The sequence below is a fragment of the Gadus macrocephalus genome, chromosome 22 (genome assembly GCF_031168955.1).
Source record: "Gadus macrocephalus chromosome 22, ASM3116895v1".
Lineage (NCBI taxonomy): Eukaryota > Metazoa > Chordata > Actinopteri > Gadiformes > Gadidae > Gadus > Gadus macrocephalus.
The window spans coordinates 12,577,185-12,593,550 of record NC_082403.1 but is presented as its reverse complement, the minus strand read 5'-3'; the positions used below and the strand labels follow the sequence as shown (position 1 = coordinate 12,593,550).

Sequence of the window (16,366 nt, the reverse complement as noted above, 5' to 3'; positions counted from 1 at the left end):
CAACATAATTCACCTTAAATATGCCTCTGTAGCTTTGTAAACAATGATGGTCATATAATATATTTCATCCTCTCGTACTTTGTCGCAATGTGTAAGATTGAGCCCCTCCCAGTTAGTAGGTAGGTGGATTTTAGATTTCCAAAAACTCAACTGTCTTCTGCTCAACTAGCCCAATCGACACTCCCATGTCGAGTGTCGGTAATTCTTGTAAACCAATCTTGTAAAGATTGGTTTACAAAATTGGTTTTCTTGTAAACCAATAGGTATGGGCTGGATAGCTTCTTTTATATATATATATATATATATATATATATCAAGGGTTCATTTTAGGGTTCATTTTATTAATTGCATTATTTAAATCACTATCGTTCAGCATTGAGTACATATATTGCCAGGTTATTTTAAGCTACGAGCTAGATTAAATGTTACACATTGCGACTTTAACACACAAACCCAACAAACAAATTTTCCCTTTTTTGAATGCTTTAAAAATATAAAAATGAAAAGACCGAACAATGTAGGGGGTGGGGGGGATACATGCGTTTGAGGCATGCAGAATGGCATGAATGTAAGAGCAACACATAGGCGATGTAAGTGCAACACGTCGTTGGCGCTGTGAGCTGTAAAGCTGGGTCCACCCCTGGTCACAAGTTCAGCGCCTCGGCTACCTTCCGCTCCTCAGGAATACCATTTACCTGGAAGTCCGTTACAAAGAATCAGTCAAGCGACGCACCAGCTTCATTACACAGGAGTTATTTCTTCCTCATATTTGGAAAATGTTATGAAGAATACAGTCCCGGAAATAAAAACATGTACTCTTTTTTTTTTGGTTGTTCACACAATGTAATGGTCAGGACTAAAGCTTGGCATGCATTGAATGAGAGGGGGTTTGGGGGTAGGGGGGCAGACCAGAATACCCACCTCCAGCCTTCGAAATGTTGACATTACATAACTATCTCCTTTGTTAGCAATGAATGGAGAGAGAGAGCAGCAGGTCAGCTCAGGAAGCCGCATGCAACTCAACAACACAACCACAAGAGGGCACTCTTACACACTCCTGGCTAAGGCACACAGAACTTTGTATTTGCGTATCTTAAACATGATTCTGTCCTATATTCTCTCTATAATTTGCTAACATCAAACTTTCTTGATATTCTAAGTGAGAGAGGAGGACAAGGGGAACATTCCTCATGGCGATAACAAATCCCATCTCCTGATCTTGATCACATGTCACAAATCCACTCTAATGACTTTTTGGATTCTAGTTTTAGCCAAGTCACTGTGAAATAAATCCACTTGACACACACACACACACACACACACACACACACACACACACACACACACACACACACACACACACACACACACACACACACACACACACACACACAGTTCGCCGAACCGAGTAAGCTGTAACCAACCTGATGGTCGCTGCTGTGGTATTGTAATCTGGTTTTGCAGGTTTCTGAAAAGGGGAGAAGAAATCAGAACATAGTATAATGCATTAAGGATATTAGGCTAAATATGATCATGGGACTGAAGCTTGGCTGGTACTTAAAAGCGGCTTTTACTTATTTGCTAAAAGCCTGTCAACGAGGCCCTATCCCAAACAACAGTATACAATAACAGCATTGTCCCTGCTGACACGTTCCCAGGCCACTGCCTATAAGCCATATTTTTACTTGCCCCCTGCTAATGAGCACAAGTTTGTGAGCGCCCGCTGCTAAATCAAGAATGTGCGTGCATGTGTTGAAAGCCTCGGACTGTCCCTCCATTGTCCTGTTTCTGTGTACATGCATGTGTGTATACATGTGTACACTTCCCTGTGTGTGTGTGTGTGTGTGTGTACATCTATGTGCGTGTACAACCATTTGTCTATGTGAGTGCGTGTTTTTTGTGTGTGTGTGTGTGTGTGTGTGTGTGTGTGTGTGTGTGTGTGTGTGTGTGTGTGTGTGTGTGTGTGTGTGTGTGTGTGTGTGTGTGTGTGTGTGTGTGTGTGTGTGTGTGTGTGTGTGTGTGTGTGTGGGGGTGCACACACAGCCTCCATGGATCCTTACGTCTGAGCCTGCATGAGGGGCATGCTGGTGGTCTCGTAGTTGTCCGGGTGGATGGGGGGCACCACCTCCCCGCTGACGGGGTTGAAGACGGGCAGCGTGGACAGGGGCCAGGAGATCTCGCGGTTCTTGGACATGTTCCTCAGCTCCTTGGAGGACTTCTGGATGGAGCTGTGGTGCACCAGCTGGATGCTGCACCCACAGAGAAGAAGAGGAAGAGGAGGAGTCGCCGTGGTAACGTTACTTGAGATTGGTTGTTGTTGGGTTGTATGTTTTTTAGGATTGTTTCTGGTATTTTTAAAAATAGAATTGAAGTGGTTAGTAGAGAGACGCGAGATAAACATTGTTTTCCAGATCAAAGGAGGAGCAAGGAGCACGGTTAAGCAAGAGCTTTACACAAATATACTGACTTGATAGAAATGTAGGGAATCATAATAATCAAAAATGCATCAAGGTTTCAGCATGAAGATGCCTTTTCTGCTGTTACAGCCAGCGAGATTCGCGAGCGCAAAGGAGCTGAAGACAGGGTAGAAAAAAGTCATGAAAATTGGCAATACAGTTCTTCATTCCTATACGCCGTGTTCAACACTTTCCAATGTGAATTTGTTCCCATTGCCTCAGATGTTGCTTATCTTTTTATGTGATTCACACTAATTCATTGATGTCTGCCACACTGTATAAGATCTAGCATCGGACACATTTTGTTTAGACTGTGGAGGGCATGCATGCCATGCACGCAAAGCCTGCGCCTGCTGCTGCTGCCACCGCTGCACACAAGACATGTCCTGAGTGTTCAGTCAAGCACCCGGTCCAAGCTCTAAAGGATTGCTAAATCATATTCATAGGTTCGTACGAGTACAGCAAGGTTAACTCCCTGTCATCTGTCAATCAAATCTTTTTTTTTGCAGCAGCAGCCTATTGCATGGATGAGTGTTGACAGATGAGACGAGCGCGTGAGTGGAGATGGGAAAATGCTGTCACATGATGATGAAGAAGCTAATCCAAGCGGAGGAAGGAGAGGGGGAGGGGGTGGCGGGTGTGAAACTAGATAGACAGCAGACAGAAGGATAAGAACAAAAAAAGGCATAAAAAAGAAGAGATATAGAGGAAAAATAAATAACACAGGGAGGGAGGTATGATAAAACTTACTCTGGTGTTTGCATGTTTCTTTTATCCCTAGAAACAAAACAAAATGGCTGAATTAAATGCTAATCGTATCTTGTTGACAACCATAGAGAAGCGCCGTTTTTTTTTGTTGCCGAGTGGTGAGGGGAGAGTGGGGGGAGCGGTGGGGGTGGTGATGGTGGAGACATGGATCTGGACTCTGACGGGAGGGGGGGTGGTTTGGGTGGAAGTGGAGATGTGGTTCTGCACGCCTGTTGAAGATGAATGGCGGCGTCGACCTGGGATGTGCGTATAAATCCTTGATGCAGGAGCATCAATCCCAGTACTTCGACTGATATGAGCGTTATGATGTGCACAGCCCCACGTGAATAGGACAAACCTGTGGCTGAGCCGCAATGTTAATGTTGTGTCTGAAAAAATACAAACAAAATATAAAATTGGATGGAAATGGAAAGCTGCAAGTTCCAATTTGAGTGGCAAATGTGCCTCAACCTTTCTGTGGCCTTTCGCTCATTCCGTATTTCTTTCAGGGTATTTAAATATATAATTTAGTCTTGACTTGGATACATATCAACTCGCACTTACACTCCTCTGCCTTACTGAAAAAATCCGTCCTGACCCCTTCTACTATTGAATCATCGAAATACGTATCCTGAATAAATGCTTATACCTGCTCGACCCTCTCGTATGTGTGTGTGTCGGTCAGTGTGTTCAAAAACCCAACAAACACTTACACCCCTTCCCGTCTACAACACATGGTATAGCCCAGGATGACGAACAGGACCATGGCCACGGCGGCGGGCACGGCCAGCGTCACAAGGAAGTCTGCGTAGTAGTCGCGGCTCTTCAGGGACTCTGAGGGGGGGTTGTACTCCCCGAACTCGGCCAGGATCCCCGTGCCTGGATCGGGCCGGTTGTGGCTGTGGCTGGTCCCCAGCTTGTTGATGTCCACCTGGTGATAACAAGGGGTAGGGGAAGAAAACACTGTTATTCTATTGACCCCTCCACCCAAAGAGAGATGTCTTTTAAGACGCATTAGGGGGGGTTGGCATCTTGGTCCAGGACGCCTACAGCTAGGACTTCACTATTTCCCCCCTTAACATGTGACTTAGTATGCAACAGTGACAACCCCCCCCCCAACCCTGGACATAAGTCTTGCAAAGTGACCTTTAAAACGTAGCTTACGGTAAAGTTCACACCACCTGGTTAAATACAGTGTACTGCAGTTTAGCGGCAAGCGCATCCAACGGAAAAAACGAATAACAAAGCAGGAAGCGGGAAAAAACGAATGACTCATCACCGGTACTGAAAGAGGGTAGGGATGTAAAACAGTTCCTCGCTCCTTACCAGAACAAGGAACCGTTCACCAACAACAACGCGTTCACATGCACTTCGGGCAGAAGCGGCCGGCCTCACCAGTGAGATCTTGCACCAGTCGATGTCGAACTGCGCCCGGAACTTCTTGTCGCAGCTGATGGCGGGCTCCATCTCCTGGCTGCAGCGCAGCTGGTTGTGGGGTCCCTCCACCTCCCGCAGGCACGACGAGAAGGGGGCGTCCGCGCCCACCATCACATACACACTGCGGAAGGGTCCAACGGAGGTCAAAGGTCATAAGGCACCGAGCCGAGCCTCTGTGTTCTGAGTGCCCTCCGGTTTGACACAGGCTAGGGACTGTGAAAGACTGACATGGACCGCAGGGTTGGGTGTGTGTATGTGTCACAATTGGGTTGTTACGGGGTGGTTTGGTGTTTTGGATGGTCAATTCAGTTCTTGCAGACCCTGGGCATGTGCACAACAAATTTGAGCGCAAATAGTTGCATTTTATAGTCGAGCAAAAACATCCTACATAGAATCCTACATAGTCTCGTTGTACCCAATGTTTGTGTATGCAAACCCTATCGGCCTGCCCATTCAAATCACATTAGCTACAGCCAAGTGTTTGCAAGAATCAAGCAAAAGGCAAGCCAGTTCCCTGGAAGAGCTTTTTAGATGCGTCAAACTATTCTAAAATGCTATTCAACATAACCAGGTAGAATTTATAGAACAAAATATATCAAATTTTACAAATGAACACCGCAGATCCTGCGAGTTAGTTTTGCCCTCAAGCTGGGCTGATGAATATTTTTAACCTTGTGCCAGATCCATTTATCTACGACAGCCAGGTTTCATTAGCAGAGTAAACGGCTGATTCTGGAGTTATTTAAAACCTCAGCATGACGCCGGGCGACAGAGGACTAAATGGGCTGTGGGGAGAGAGGTAATGAGCTGACTGGTTGAGGGAGTAGTGTGTTTCCTCATTCTCATCAAACAAAATATTGTTTCAAATATTTATATTATACATTATACATTATACAGATACTTAAAATATGCGTTTGGGCGGCTCTATATCTGTTAGTTGTAGTTTTATTATTGAATATGGAATATATTCAAATGTCTTTTAAATATACTATGTTTACAGCTCTACAAAATGTATAAATAATGTTCAATTATCATTGTTTCAGTGGCTCCTACCAGTTGATCCTCCTAGGATTGATGCATAAATCCTTTGGAAAGCCCAAAACTGTTTTCTAGTGTCCTTCAGAAGCAACCAGACCCAGCCATAGCTGATCGATGCCTTTGGACCAAATCTCCAACCTATTCTGTGGACCGTAAGAGGGTATGTGTGCATAATATGTGTTACTTGTCTGAAATGTGTACTTGTTGTGTGTTGATTTACGTTGCTTCTTGGCCAGGACAATCTTGAAAATAAGATACCTTAGAGACTTTACAAAAATATTAATTTATACGGCAAGGGGGGGGGGGGGGGTCAGAGATCCTTCCTGAATCACTCTTTCTCACCCTTCTTTGAGGTTGTTGATGGGCAGCGGCACGCGCCCGCCGCGGTCCAGAGCCGACGTGATGTTGATGGCGTTGAGCCGCTCGGGCTGCCACACGTTCTTCACGGCGCCCAGGAAGTCACCCAGCACCTCGCTGGCCAGCATCTCCTCCACGTTCATGTTCTTTATGTAGAACTCAGCCTGGTAGGGCAGAGGGTACTCTGGAGAGGGGGGAGGGAGGGGGGGAGGGAGGGAAGGTGAGGGAAAGGGAGAGGGAGAGGGGTTAGGGAGAGAGAGAGAGAGAGAGAGAGGGGTGAGGGAGAGAGAGAGAGAGAGAGAGAGAGAGAGGGGTTAGGGAGAGAGAGAGAGAGAGGGGAGTGAGGGAGAGGGAGAGAGAGAGGGGTTAGGGAGAGAGAGAGAGAGGGGTTAGGGAGAGAGAGAGAGAGGGGTTAGGGAGAGAGAGAGAGGTGAGGGAGAGGGAGAGAGAGCGGGGTTAGGGAGAGAGAGAGAGGGGTGAGGGAGAGGGAGAGAGAGAGGGGTTAGGGAGAGAGAGAGAGGGGTGAGGGAGAGAGAGAGGGGTGAGGGAGAGAGAGAGAGGGGTTAGGGAGAGAGAGAGGGGAGTGAGGGAGAGGGAGAGAGAGAGGGGTTAGGGAGAGAGAGAGAGAGGGGTTAGGGAGAGAGAGAGAGAGGGGTTAGGGAGAGAGAGAGAGAGAGAGAGGGGTTAGGGAGAGAGAGAGAGGTGAGGGAGAGGGAGAGAGAGAGGGGTTAGGGAGAGAGAGAGAGGGGTGAGGGAGAGGGAGATGGGTTAGGGAGAAAGAGGGTTGAGGGAGAGATGGAAGGAGGGAAGGAAAGTAAAAACGATTTGAACACTATCAAAGATTGTGCTCTGCCAATAGCAGAACACAATCTTACTGATACAGCCACTGACTGATACTACTACCATGGACCCTACCCACTGAAATTAAGCTGCTGGTGTTCAACGTATAGTCGAGTTCTTGTTGAACTCAGGACATTATGTGGAACTATTTCCAAGGAGGATTTACGCAGTTCTTGGTAAAAGACACACGCACACGTTCAATAGGGGCGGATTTCAACTTGCACGCCCAAGGTGCAAGGCTGGTCTTACCTTCATTTCCCATGATGTTTACAACCAAATTGTGGCGCGCCGTCTCGAAGGAGCGTCTGTTATAAGCGGTAATCTGCAACACAAACACACACACACACACACACACAGACACACACACACACATATAATTAAACACACACACACGGTTATAGTCCAAACACACAAAACCACACTAAGGGTGAAAGTTTAAACCCAGATCAAGGCAGCTTATACTGTAGTGGCTCGCTGGACAATCCTGAGCCAGATACGGAGGTTCGGTTCGGACCCCAGCAGACACACCGCGTGGAGCCACATGCTTCTAAGCCCTGTCGAGGGGCTACAGTAGCTTAGCAGAGTCAGGAAGAAGGCAAAGAATCACATAATGGAATTTAAGGATCAAGGCTGTGAGAGCTTAAAGGTCCTCCATAACTAGGTAGAGAGCGGATGAAACGGCCAAGCTTCAGTCTTTGTTCGGAAATGATAGGGAGCTCATATTAATATTGAATGTAAATGATACTGTCATTATGCTTTACTACTATCATAATCATAGTATTGTATTAGTAGTGCTATAGTAGTGTAGTAAAATGTAGTGCACTATATCAGAACAGTCCCTTCATTTATTTGAAGCAATGTCCTTAAGAAAAATAAATATCCTTCATCTCCTTGTCCAATTGGTCCGGATGGCCTCAAACATATCAGGAGAAAGAAAATACATTTTATTTTTGGTCCCCAAGGGGAAATTGGGGATAGGCGGTATACATCACCACCGTTTGAAACGTATACCCTCCCCTTCTTTTCGGTTCAGCCTGGGTGCTTCTGCTTGCTCCTACCTCTATGATGGTGGGCTTGCCCGCATGCTGGCCAGTTGGGGAACCATATAGGACGCCGTCACTGTGGGTGGTCCGCTGTATATAGCGCAGCCAGCCGGGCCTGTCTGGGTAGCCCATCAGGTTTGTGTTGAAGGTAATGGGGTCACTGGTGGCATCACCTGAAGAGAGAATCAATTATTGTAAAAAAAAACAAAAAAACTAGTGGTTTCCCACAAGGATCTGTTCTGGGTCCTCAGCAATGCAGGAATTCACATGTGTTCTTGATTGTGGATTTGTGGCCCAAAGAAACCAACCATCTATTCATGAACTTTTATAAACTGATGCTGGAGTAATATCCTGAATATTGTTAATTTGTTTGTATATTTTTCCTACCGTCTTCGATCAACCATAAAATGGCCGCATATCTCTTAAATTTGTTTTCATGCTAAATGAGTGTTCCAACTGTTGTTTTGTACCTGACTTTGGGTACGGAGGGAACTCTCCTTTGAAGTACTCTCTCTCCAACACGTGGACAAACAGCACCCCTGCAGACGGGTAGACGTTGCGGTCCGCGTGCGACCTCGACAAGATGGTGACCACTGGTGCACAGAGATCCGGAACAAGCAGGTTAGCAGGTGAGGTTGGTCACCTGTGTGTATCTGAATGTGTCTGTTGTGTGCCCATGTTTCATTCCCCTACATTAATTACCTGTCAACACCGCCGGTGTTAAAAGTCTTATTGTGAAACTAAACATGGCCAATGGTCCCATTGGCAGCGCTATCAGCCAAACCTGCCTGCACCCTTGCAGGATCAATAAGGCTCACAGAGATAGATGTGTACACTTATCGTGAGTCTACAGTGCTATTGTACACTGCAGACATAGCTCCCATATAAATTGTGCAGTGCACAGAATCAGACGCAGTCAAGCGTGAAGGCGAAAACTCAATTTTCCCACTTATCAGGCTCTGGCCTGAAAATGATATAGTAAGGAATGAGCAGCAGAGAGCCATTCAACTTCAACAGAGAGTTGTTATCGTCACCAAAGGCCAGAAAGCAGGGGCTAGTGAGTAAGAATGCGATAGCGAGAGTCAGCTAGAGGCATCACGGAAATCTAAGTTAACTTTACCCTCTCTCTCTCTCTCTCTCTCTCTCTCTCTCTCTCTCTCTCTCTCTCTCTCTCTCTCTCTCTCTCTCTCTCTCATTTCCTTCACTACCCTCCATTTATAATCTCTGTGTGAATGCTTAAAAAAGAGAAACAATTGGAAAATGCCAGGTTTTCATAGTCTTTTTCTTCACTTCATTCAGAAAGTACAAAGGCACTGTATTTCTTCCCCCTCCTTTAGAATATGTTTCCGTGTAGAGACCTTCTGAATCATGCCGGTGGTGGTAAGGGTTGAGAGGTAGGGAGAAGGAGGGGAGGGAGGGGAGGGGGGAGATGTGATCCATAGCCTGTTGTGCTATGGATCAGTAGCTGCTTGCTGCTCAGGATGTGCTATGGATCTGTTGCTGCTGAGAGAGAGAGAGAGAGAGAGAGAGAGAGAGAGAGAGAGCTAACAAATATCTTGCTCGCAGACTTCAAATCGAAGCTTCAAAAACGCAATAAGATCGTCTGCAATAAGAGGAGCATGGGAGAATCTGTGGGAGGTTGGATCATGCTGCAGCCCAGCCCCCCCCTTCACCAGCTCCAGTCCCCTCAGCCGCCGGCGGCCCAACACCTCTCCCCTCCACCTCCTCCTCCCCATCACCATCCACCTCCTCCTCCCCATCACCATCCACCTCCTCCTCCTCATCACCATCCACCTCCTCCTCCCCATCACCATCCACCTCCTCCTCCTCATCACCATCCACCTCCTCCTCCTCATCACCATCCACCTCCTCCTCCCCATCACCATCCACCTCCTCCTCCCCATCACCATCCACCTCCTCCTCCTCATCACCATCCACCTCCTCCTCCCCATCACCATCCACCTCCTCCTCCTCATCACCATCCACCTCCTCCTCCTCATCACCATCCACCTCCTCCTCCTCATCACCATCCACCTCCTCCTCCCCATCACCATCCACCTCCTCCTCCTCATCACCATCCACCTCCTCCTCCCCATCACCATCCACCTCCTCCTCCCCATCACCATCCACCTCCTCCTCCTCATCACCATCCACCTCCTCCTCCCCATCACCATCCACCTCCTCCTCCTCATCACCATCCACCTCCTCCTCCCCATCACCATCCACCTCCTCCTCCCCATCACCATCCACCTCCTCCTCCCCATCACCATCCACCTCCTCCTCCCCATCACCATCCACCTCCTCCTCCCCATCACCATCCACCTCCTCCTCCCCATCACCATCCACCTCCTCCTCCCCATCACCATCCACCTCCTCCTCCTCATCACCATCCACCTCCTCCTCCTCATCACCATCCACCTCCTCCTCCCCATCACCATCCACCTCCTCCTCCCCATCACCATCCACCTCCTCCTCCTCATCACCATCCACCTCCTCCTCCCCATCACCATCCACCTCCTCCTCCCCATCACCATCCACCTCCTCCTCCTCATCACCATCCACCTCCTCCTCCTCATCACCATCCACCTCCTCCTCCCCATCACCATCCACCTCCTCCTCCCCATCACCATCCACCTCCTCCTCCTCATCACCATCCACCTCCTCCTCCCCATCACCATCCACCTCCTCCTCCCCATCACCATCCACATAATCATCATTGCCATTGACGATGTAGCTGGGAGACAGATTTCAGTATTTTACTAAAAGCAGATCTGCCAACATAATTGGTTGTCTTGTCTTTGATTGCTCCTTTTCCAGGTATAAAATCAAAGAATTATCCAGGAGACCATTTGTGGTTCAATGAGTTTCCAGGAGAAAAACATCTTCAATAAATGTATGTTTGAAAGCAACCATCTTTCTAAGGCCTAAAAAAATGTTTTGTTTGGTTCCGGTTTCCGACCGACCCTGTCAATTTATGTGCGACCCAAATTATTTTATGAGCTTTATAAAAAAAAAAAATATATATATATATATATATATATATATGTATATTTTTTTTGATGCAAACTATAATTACGTTTTGGTACAGCACCTCTTCATTCTGTACAAGGATGAGCGAATTTTCTCGTTTTTAAATGAAAACAACCTACCTATCATTCGCTGCCGCTGGAAAAAATAAAATAAAAAAATAAAATAAATTCCCTACCTACCCATGACCTCAACTGACAACCAACAGGAACCAAACTTTTTTTTTTTTTAGGCCTAACAATACTAAACATGAGGATTTTCTTCTCTGGGTCCACACGGATAAATTAATTTACATCCTATAAGCCATCTAAAAGCACTCTGTGGTTGCTTGAGAGTGCAGGATTTATACCATAGCCCCCAGAATAGATGCATGCTAAACCAGGCGGCATCTGTTGCAGCAACAAAGGCCTTGGGATCAGCCCTATGTCTCCCTGTCCCCAAGGTGTTTGGTCACAGCTCAAAGCAATCAATACAATTCAAGTCACTAACAGGTCTAATTGTTGTTTTAGAACACAGAAAAACGACTGCCAGTGAAAGGGGTTTTATATAGCTGTAGAAGCATGACTCATATATGGAGAAAAATGCTTCACTGCTTTTGCTGAGCCTGTGACATTTGGAACTAGGTTATTCTGGGACCTATAATAAAACCTCATTCACCTTCACTACATTGAGTACAATTATGATCCCACACACACTGAGAGAGTGAGAAGCACCACTCTCTCCAGTACCCCATAACCGCCAAAGCATCATTAATTCTTAAGCCCACACAAACGGGCCGAGGTCACACACTCGCAATCAAGGTCAAGAAGGGCTGACACATTGAGCACCACCCATTGATGATCGCCGATAATCACCACAAATGAGACAGGAGGACAAGCAAGGATCCCAGATGTAGCCCCAGGCAGCGAGGCTTGGCAGAATCTATTTCTGCAAACCTCCTTAACTTCTTGATATTCCACCAGGGTGTACGGCATGACTGTATTTGTGTAAAGTGCAAAAGCCTAACTCCATAAATCCTAAAAGCGTAGCTGCAGGTGATGTAAGTAATTGTAGCATGTATGACATTGTCTAGTTAACAATCCTGTGTGTCTGATGGGTCACTTGCCTACTTAGAAAAGTCTTGCTGGTTATAAATGCTTTTTTTGCAGAAGTCTGTTTAACATGTTAACACATTCCTACCCAAGCTCCACGGTTGGTCAAGCTATTTTTTTGGTACCATCATATAATTGTACTTTATTATTCCCAATTTTAATGAAGCAGAATTGCAGTATTGCGAGACTATATTCCCAATATCCCAATAATAACATGTAAACTTTAAGACGGTTTTCCTTTGGCCTTTTTCAAATTGGGAAAAATCTAGTTACAGGGTCTGACATGGCCCCCTTTATGTCAGGGTGCATCTATTCAATTATTGCCCCCTGGTAAATAATCTTTGTGACTGTATAGTTACAACTAATGCAACTAATGCCAGCCCAGCAAGCAAGATCCCACAACCTGTGGCTTTTCACTGGTCTGCATTCCCCACTTGTTTTCTGCCCCTGTTTACGTGGGTAGAATAGGCCCTAGCTGGGGTCATTTGGAATGCAAGCCACTAATTCCTCATCCCATTCAAACGTTGAATGGGAGCCAAGGTATTGATTATGCCACATAATTGTTTTGCTGACTTGTTAGTAGCCTCTTTCACTAGCTGGTATTATGAATAGAGTAAATTGACTCAATAATAATAAAATATTATTATTTAAAACAATGTCAATGTAATAACTTTTGTCAGCGATGGGGTCCTCGGCTTGTGACTTTATAATAATAATAATAATAATACATTTTATTTATAACGCACTTTACATCAACTTAATGAACTCAAAGTGCTACAATGCACATTAAAAGAAATACAACATAAAAAGACTCACCAGATTAAAAAGAAAGATATATATATATAACAGAATATACCTATAGATATATAGATGCGCTTTTTATGAGAAAGGAATAGGGGTAACAGTTCACACACTAACTATTAATGAATGCCTCTCAACTAAAATAATTGAAAACACTAACTAGCTTGGATCTACAGGCAACTACTTCATTTGCAAAGTAACTCGTTTCCTTTGGTAAAGTTCTCAGGCATTTCACTTTTTCAAAAGTCTAATCCTACTTCAGAACTCTCCATTGATATCAGTCTTCAATTTGCAAGGGAAATTTAAAAATGGAAATGACACCAAATCGTTTATTGGTTTTGGCGTTTTGATAGGAAAACAGATTATACTTTAGTACCCGTACTTTTAGCTTTGATGTGAGAACGTTCCTGGTGGCAGTCATTAGTGAAACTCCACATACCGGGCCAGCCACTAAACGTTGGCGAACTAACCCACTTTAGTCTCAACAACCATGCAAGGACGAGAACTTTCTTTTTGACTTTTTAAATCTTGCTTCAAAGCTTGTCTATAATACATATCAACGTTATAAAGAAATATATTAATAAGGTGCCGGAAAAAAGTTGAACAGAAAGTGGGGCGTCTGTATTTTGGACAGTATTGAATAATACCTTCAGGATTTCTAAATACCCTGGTTTACCGTAGTACCGGGACAACGCCCGAGCCTCCAGCCTTCCCAACACTTGTTAATGGTTGAGGACCACACATAATGTTCTCCTGGTTTGAGATGGGTTGAAATTAATTTCTAAACAATGCGCTAAGAGTGTTCAAATCTGAGCTGGTGACACCTTTACCTAATCTTTAACTAACCTTCACCAGACTCTTGTAGATAAGTAACCAGATCATAAATAAAATGTTAGAAATAATACAGCTGTTACACTGAAGAGCTGAACTGAGCAGTTCAGTGCCTTTTGATTGATTGAATGGACGTATATGACAGTAAGTGAAAGTGAAATCATCTATTGATGATGTGCAGACTTTGGTTGGATTATGGACTTCAGTTATTCTTTAACAGTATTAACAGCCTCATAATCAAAGGTCCCCAGTAAAAAAACAACTTCCTAATCCAAGAATCCTTTGATTGGATTGGATTATGAAACCCTTATTTTTATTCCAGTTTTAACCAGCCTTTTCCATGGGGATGCCAGCTAATGTGAAAAAAAAATATTTGCATAAGCTGCAGGGAAGGCATATTTGCTAATAGCTAATAGCATTCCATCTGCTTATGGACGGCTGACTAACCCACTCTCTAGAAATGATGGACTACTGGGCTCCTATTTAATACATCACCCATTAAAAGTTATGGCCAAGCGGCTGTGTCTCCGGCTGCAGTGCAGAATGTGTGGGTGCCTGCCAGCTGTGCATCACAGAAATATGACAACACACAGAGCAGACATAAACGTGCACTTCCATAAACACCATGCATCCTTTGACGTCATTCAATCTTACATACTAGCAACACATTAAACTTCTGCTACAACTGGTGTGCATCCAAATGCACGCACACACACACACACACATGCACACATGCATGCAGATACATACACACACACACACACACACACACCCACCCACACCCACACACACATGCAAATACACACGCACAAACACGTCCACACAGACAGTATTGACAGTAGATTACTATTAGCAGGCAGGGGTGGTGGAGGGAATGGCTAACCTGATTGTATGCTTTTATGGGCTGATCCATGTCTTGCTACTGCTCAGGAGCAAAGGCTAGTTTAACAATGCCATTGGTTGAGTACAGAGGATAATCTTCCCTTGTCCCTGGGTGGCAGCTAGCAAAGAACAGACCAGCGGTCCTTTAGCTCTGTTGAACCAGCTATGTGTTTGTTGTTCTGATCAGGGGAATGGACGCATGTGCTTCTTTGGTTTTCCAAGCGGTGAATTATAAACAACAAGGACCACTACTGTTTGGGTTTGCAACTATAGTGTTTGAGGCAAGCCATTCTAAATACAGACTTGGAAGTGAAACTGTTTTGTGTAGCACAGGACGGAGGCGATGTGGCTGTAGATAGCATGGACGGCAAACAGAGCCAGCGCTTATCTTCAACTATCTAACTTTCTATTGAGGTGAGTAATGATAAATATGCTTGAGAATGAATTATGTTTACGGAAAGAGGTGGCCTCAAATCAGACTGTTAGGGTGTGTTATTGGTTAGATTAGAATATAAAACAAGCATGTATGACAGCAAAGCGTGTTATAACATGATTAGGCTATAACATGTCAAGATTGGGGCTTAAGGACCATTAATAACACAGTTATTGGAAGAGGTACAAATAACAATCACCATAAACAGGGAACTACTTGAGCGTGGTCACGGTGTTATGACATGGGAGAGGGCAGGAGGGTCAACACATGATGATGTGCACCACCGCACACATGCCCCCCACACTCACCATCTCTGAACAACGGTGGTCTCTGCTTCAAGCCCATGGAGGCATTTCTCTCATGCAAATTGGTGTGTTGGACATCATTGGCATGCACAATGTAAACTAATGGACCGATACATACAGAAAATAAGTTGTACATTAGAGGGGTTCGATTAACGTGATAATAATGATCACAATAGTAGGCTTTTCCATTCTCACAGTTCGTATTTGTGCAAACAAGATGGGATTGACATTAAACATGTATCTCAGTTTACATATTCTAACGTTATGATTGACTTCCCCATAAAACATATTTTATTTAGCGTCTCTTTCGACTAATTCGGGGATTCATGGCAGAATGTCTAGGTGTATCCCTGTTTTTTCCCCACAAATAACGGTACATCTGCCTGTCGTTAGCCATTTTTTCCATTACTCCCTCTGTTCGGAAAAACTGGGCTGAACAGTGCAGAACCATAGCACTGGGCAGTGGGCAGCTAGCTAACTAGCATGCCATCAATGAGATACCCCATTAAACGGGCAAAAAACGCACATTAAAACACATAGTCAGACAATCAACCGAAACGTACCTATAGCCATCCATATGGAAATTGCAGAGGCGAACATGTTGCATAGAATTCCTGTCAATGTGACATGAAAAGGGTCGTTTTCCTAACCGTCAGTGCTGCTTTGACAGCCATAACAAGCATCCCTTTTCCATGCTCCTTCCCCCGCCTCCTTTCTTCCATGCGCCGGGGAGCGACCAAGAGTTTCATTGGTTGGGATGGGAGCGTTGGAAACATCTGGCAGGGAAAATAACGATGATTTCCAGTTCAGATTTGAAATGTATTTACAGCATTCAATTTATGCAAGACCGTAAAGTATTTATTTTCCTGTAGTATTTCATCTTTTAAAAAATATATTACCCATGCTAATTGCTTAAAGGTCCAGCAAGGGCTTACGTATTGTGGGCTATGAGGTTAAACAATTGAACAGGCAAACACACGTCTCATGAGTCACACACACACACACACACACACACACACACACACACACACACACACACACACACACACACACACACACACACACACACACACACACA

The 16,366-nt window shown here is 45.0% G+C and overlaps 2 protein-coding genes and 1 long non-coding RNA gene across 10 annotated transcripts in view; 1 reads left to right on the top strand and 2 right to left on the bottom strand.

Moving 5' to 3' along the window:
• Nucleotides 1-299: 299 nt before the first annotated feature.
• On the bottom strand, nt 300-16,022 carry sgce (sarcoglycan, epsilon). Of its 7 annotated transcripts, XM_060043421.1 has the most exons (13): nt 15,852-16,021; nt 15,292-15,387; nt 8,389-8,511; nt 7,934-8,091; nt 7,125-7,197; nt 6,021-6,219; nt 4,599-4,761; nt 3,917-4,134; nt 3,207-3,233; nt 2,061-2,249; nt 1,425-1,468; nt 922-959; nt 300-695 (listed from the first exon to the last, which is right to left on the bottom strand). In XM_060043421.1, the coding sequence occupies exons 1-13, from the start codon at nt 15,886-15,888 to the stop codon at nt 645-647; spliced, it is 1,416 nt and encodes a 471-aa protein (XP_059899404.1). In that variant the 5' UTR covers nt 15,889-16,021; the 3' UTR covers nt 300-644. The 7 variants fall into 7 exon arrangements, with proteins under 7 accessions (XP_059899404.1, XP_059899406.1, XP_059899408.1 ...); XM_060043423.1 differs by lacking the exon at nt 3,207-3,233; XM_060043425.1 differs by lacking the exon at nt 922-959 and having other exon boundaries at nt 15,852-16,020.
• Nucleotides 8,518-10,962, bottom strand: LOC132451124 (uncharacterized). Its single transcript, XR_009523975.1, has 3 exons — nt 10,625-10,962; nt 10,553-10,576; nt 8,518-9,640 (listed from the first exon to the last, which is right to left on the bottom strand). It is a non-coding gene; the product is annotated as an uncharacterized LOC132451124 (long non-coding RNA).
• Nucleotides 14,579-16,366, top strand: part of ppp1r9a (protein phosphatase 1, regulatory subunit 9A) — a 47,869-nt gene continuing 46,081 nt past the window's right edge. For both annotated transcript variants that reach the window (XM_060043410.1, XM_060043412.1), the window contains exon 1: nt 14,579-14,964. The gene's annotated coding sequence lies outside the window, so the exon portion shown is untranslated. The remainder of the gene's footprint in view (nt 14,965-16,366) is intronic.

Excerpts from the sequence above, each read along its gene's own strand:
- sgce (XM_060043419.1), bottom strand. The coding sequence starts at position 15,888 with ATGTTCGCCTCTGCAATTTCCATATGGATGGCTATAG. Across the intron at positions 15,388-15,851 it reads TTCCATATGGATGGCTATAG|TTTACATTGTGCATGCCAAT; the intron begins GTACGTTTCGGT and ends TCGGTCCATTAG. Across the intron at positions 1,469-2,060 it reads CCCCTCATGCAGGCTCAGAC|AAACCTGCAAAACCAGATTA; the intron begins GTAAGGATCCAT and ends TCCCCTTTTCAG.